Here is a 4,910-nt window from a genome sequence, read left to right as displayed (position 1 = left end):
CTAATCACTATCTACTTGTTTTTGTTGTTTTTCTTTTATATGGACAACGGTATCATATATACACAACGCTATTATGAACACAAAACAAACACTAATATTAACATCATCACGAATTTCATAACACAACTCATGTACCAAAGTCATACTAATATATACAGAACACAAAATACACATAAGTACAAGAGTCTGATTGTAACATAAAGATATGCATATGTACAACAGTTTCCAATATCACAAAAATATATACAATGCTACCCTCCACCCCCAACTAAAAGCATGCATTGTCCCCAATGCATAAAAATAGAGAGATGAGTTTGAGGGGGGCTCCCTGAGGCACACTAAGTGCTATAGGAGTCAGTAGCTGGCTGAGTACTAGAGGGGTCACCCTCGGATGTGGAAGCTGGAACCGATGAGAGCTCGGTCTAAGGAGTGACCTCTCCTGATGGAGTAATGCTCTCAGGCTGGTCCAAAGCATAATTTGGAGCTGGAGCTGGAGCTGGTGCTGGAGCCTGTGAGCTGCTACTCTCGCCCACTGATGGCTGGGTGACTGATGGATCTATAAGGCTGGCCATGTCTACTAGAGACCGCTGGATCGCTATCTGCATATCTACTTGTTCCACTTCTGCAATAGTAGCCTCCTCAATAATAGCATCCTCGATAGAGGCATCCGCAATCTGCTTTCCTTTATCTTGAGGGCCATCATCGCTTGAATATCCAGAACTTTCCTCATCCTTGCTCCCATCTTCCTCCTCATCTTCTAATTTACCAGAACCTCCGGACTCCTCCCCAGAATGGATCACAATATGGGCTGGAGGGGCTTTAGGCTAGGAAGCACCGGCAGTAGGAGGGGCAGTATTAGTCATCAATGCAGTAAATTCAAGACCTATGTCCGGAGGTGCTGTGCCTGTCACCTGATCACCATCTGTGGGAAGGAGGGATGATAGATCGAACTCCAAGGTTTGCATCTTTTGGAGCTCGATCTTCATAGAAGCAACCTCCTTCTTGAATCCAGGCAACCCACTAACTTCACCCCGCTCTATCTTCTCCACCCTCAACTCAAGTTGCTGTAGATGATCCTCATATTTTGACTGTTGCTGTTGGAGGGCCGTCACTGAGGATTGCATGGGCATCAGGGCTTGTTTGATTAGATTTGGCAATGTCTTCAAAAGCTGATCTACTTTGGCATTGGCATGCTGAGCCAATAGACCAAGCTTCGAGACAGTAGGAATGGTGATGGCAGGCTGGAAAGTGGTGGACTGAGAAGCAGACTCGGAAGTGGAAGTGGGGGCCGCTGTAACCTGAGGAGTCACTGGTGTCTGGGAGTCACTGTCCTATAGATCAATCGGATCTTGGACCTGAACCTGTGATGGGGTAGCAGCAACAGTGATACGAGGGATATCCATGATACGTGTGATATTAATATCCCTCGTTTCCTTTCCAGTTTTATCAGTTGGCAGGATGGGAACTTTCACATCTTTACACAAAGCTATGATCAGGCAAGGAAAAGGAAGTGAAGTTGCATGCTGCATTGCTCAAATCCCTATTTCTTGGAAGATCAACGCTCCCACATCTATCTTGATACCAGTCATGATGAAAGCAATCAAAAGGGCCTTCTCGATGGCTATTTCAGTTTCATTTTGAGTTCGTACCAACCGAGAAGTGACAAAACTAAGCTAGTAGCGACCCTCTCTCATGAGATCTTCCTTATATATATTGTGCTGAGGATCGACCCAAGCGGGAGTCCCTTTTGCTATCACTGAGGCAATCCATCCACATTCATTCTCCTTATTTTTCAATTTTTCAGTGTACTCAGTTGTGCCTGCTCTCCATCCTTTGACGTAGAACTCATTAAGGGCCTCAATGTTGCAGAAAACAATCTTTCCCCGGACAAGCACTTGGTCGGTGAAAACTTTGTTGCGTTTGTGGTATTTCATCCTGGAGGACCCATAGGATGCATAGAATTCCCTCACAAGGGTCTCATTGTACTCTGTGGGTGGCTCAGTGAATTCTCTCATCTCCGTGTTTTTATGTTTTCCAGGATATGGGGGTATTTGTCTTTGAGCCCGTTCAAGCTCAATTGTTTCTTGCCCAGGATTTTGCGCTTTGTAAGCCCTTTTCTAAATACCTCCCTGGACCCATCAACCCTAAATCGGAGCTGGAAATCTTCACCTCATTTCCTTCTCTCTTCAGCCTCTATATTGATTGAGGGCTTGAGCTCCTCCGCCTCAGACTGGGAGAGGCTCAGCATGTTGTCCTCTATCCACAATCACTTACTGGTGGAAGCCCGCTTTGATGAGCGTCTCTTTTGACCCATATCGGCACAATGGTGAAGAGTGAGTGACATCATTAACAATACGGAGAAGATATAGACGAATCAAAAGCAAGAAAGAAAATGCAATCTGGTCTGCGATCGCAAAACCATAATGCGGACCGCAGACTTGTCGCAGATCTTGTAGTCTCAACTGGTGGTCTCATTCTGCGATGAGTTATGCGGTCGCATAACCACTATGTGGACTGCATAACCATCGCACAATTGACATGGCTATATGGTTCAAAGCTGAAATCTCTGCATCACTCTGCGGTGAATTTGCGGTCCGCATGTCAAATCTGCGATCACAAAGACACCGCATTTCATCATCTTCTTCAGAAGATTTAGGGTTTAGTTGTGCGGCCAAAATGCCAACCGCATTTTCACAATGCGGGCTGCAAATGCCTTCTTCTACACAGGTCACCCAAGCTTTCAACAATGGCGGTCCTATTTCATTCTACCCCGTACCCCCAAATTATTTTCAACCCAAAAGCATCTACATTACATAGAAGCAACTACACAAACATCTAAACACATTTTTGCATAGGATTTAAACAAAAAATCTCTGAACCTACAGTGGAAATCAAAGATAAAACGAGGGAGAAATGGGTACAGACCAGCAGAGTTTGATGATTGGGACAATGAGTGTGACAAATGGAGTCCTTTGGTTGCACACAATTTGAGCTTGATTTGGTTCGAAGACCGTTCGTGTTCTTCCCCCTTTTTTCATTTTTTTTGTTTTTGTTTTAAGTGAGTGAGAGACGAGAGGGTTATGCGGACTTACCTTGTCGATTCTACGATGGATAGGACACCGCATAACACACAGTACGACCGCATGTGTGTTATGCGGTGAGGTTAAGGACCAAGCTGAAGGGAGGCAAATGCGGTGCAAAATGCGGTCGCATAAATTAAATTGGGACAGTATAATGCACCACCTCACCGCATTTTCAACCACAATTTTAACCCAAATCTCTGCTTAAGTTTGCAGTCAGAGTGTGGTCCGCATAGCTAAAATGCGACCGCATTTGTGCAGCAGAATTCACCTAGTGGTTTTTCTTCCACTTTTTATGCATTCGTACCAATTGTTGTGATCTTTTGAACCCCCTACACTCTGACACACACTTTAAATTGCTCAAATAATCTATCCATCAAAAACCAAAAATTCATAGAACAAAAGAGTGTTACCACACATGGGTTGCCTCCCATGAAGCGCTTGATTTAACGTCGTGGCACGACGAAGTTGATGTTCCTTTGGTTTCACTCAATGGTCGGGCATGGACCATCTTTGAGAGCCATCTGCTCCACCAAATGTTTTTCTCCATCAGTGCCCAAGTAGTGCTTGATGCGTTGGCCATTTACCTTGAATGTCCGGGACCCATCTGTTGATTCTAATTCCACCGCTCCATAAGGAGAGACATTGACCACTTTGAATGGACCAGACCATTTTGATTTAAGCTTGCCCGGAAACAATTTGAGCCTTGAGTTAAAGAGCGAGACCAAATCACCCATCTTGAACTCTCTTTTCAAGATCTTCTTGTCATGGACAAACTTCATCCTTTCTTTGTACACAGCTGCACTTTCATAAGCATGGAACCGGAATTCCTCCATTTCATTGAGTTGTGTTAACCTCAAATTTGCAGCTTCAGCCCAATCTAAGTTCAGCCTTTTCAACGCCCACATAGCTTTGTGTTCCAATTCCACGGGTAGATGACATGCTTTACCAAAGACTAGCCGATAAGGAGAAGTACCAATAGGGGTTTTGTAGGCCGTGCGGTATGCCCACAATGCATCATCTAGCTTCCTTGACCAGCCGGTCCTATTTGCGTTCACAGTTTTTGCTAGAATACTTTTAATCTCCCGGCTGGAAACCTCAACTTGACCACTTGACTACGGATGATAAGGTGTGGCCACCTTGTTCTTTACGCCATACTTCTCAAGTAGCCCCGAGAATGCCTTGTTACAAAAATGAGATCCACCGTCACTAAGGATGGCTATAGGAGTGCCAAACCGAGTGAATATGTTTTTCTTCAAGAAGGCGGTCACACTCCTTGCCTCATTGTTTGGTAAGAAAACTTCTTCAACCCATTTGGACACGTAGTCCACAGCTACCAAGATGTATTTCATCCTGCAAGAACTTACAAAGGGGCCCATGAAGTCGATTCCCCACACGTCAAAGATCTCTATCTCCATCACAAAGTGCATTGGCATTTCATGCCTCTTGAAGATTGAACCTTGTCATTGACATCGGTCGCAAGCCTTGACCATTTGACTGGCATCATGGTAGATGGAAGGCCAATAATACCCACATTCAAGAACTTTAGCATCTTTGCGATCTTTGACTTCGAAGTCAAATTCTTGCAACAACAAGACCCATCGAATTAATCGAGGCTTTGCATCCTTCTTTGCCATGAGATATCGAAGAGCCGCATGATCACTGTATACCACCACCTTGGACCCCAACAAATAAGCCCGGAATTTTTCAAAAGCATACACAATAGCAAAAAGCTCTTGCTCAGTTACTGTGTAGTTCATTTGTGCACCATTGAGAGTTTTACTTGCATAGTACACCTGGTGGATAACTTTGTTGTGACGTTGGCCAAGC

The 4,910-nt window shown here is 44.5% G+C and overlaps 1 protein-coding gene across 1 annotated transcript; it reads right to left on the bottom strand.

Moving 5' to 3' along the window:
- Positions 1-3,565: 3,565 nt before the first annotated feature.
- Positions 3,566-4,516, bottom strand: LOC138876513 (uncharacterized). Its single transcript, XM_070155575.1, has 2 exons — positions 4,239-4,516; positions 3,566-4,124 (listed from the first exon to the last, which is right to left on the bottom strand). The coding sequence occupies exons 1-2, from the start codon at positions 4,514-4,516 to the stop codon at positions 3,566-3,568; spliced, it is 837 nt and encodes a 278-aa protein (XP_070011676.1).
- Between the last annotated feature and the right edge of the window lie 394 nt (positions 4,517-4,910).

Source organism: Nicotiana sylvestris, chromosome 1 (genome assembly GCF_000393655.2).
Source record: "Nicotiana sylvestris chromosome 1, ASM39365v2, whole genome shotgun sequence".
Classification (NCBI taxonomy): domain Eukaryota; kingdom Viridiplantae; phylum Streptophyta; class Magnoliopsida; order Solanales; family Solanaceae; genus Nicotiana; species Nicotiana sylvestris.
This window is presented reverse-complemented; position numbering and strand designations above follow the sequence as displayed.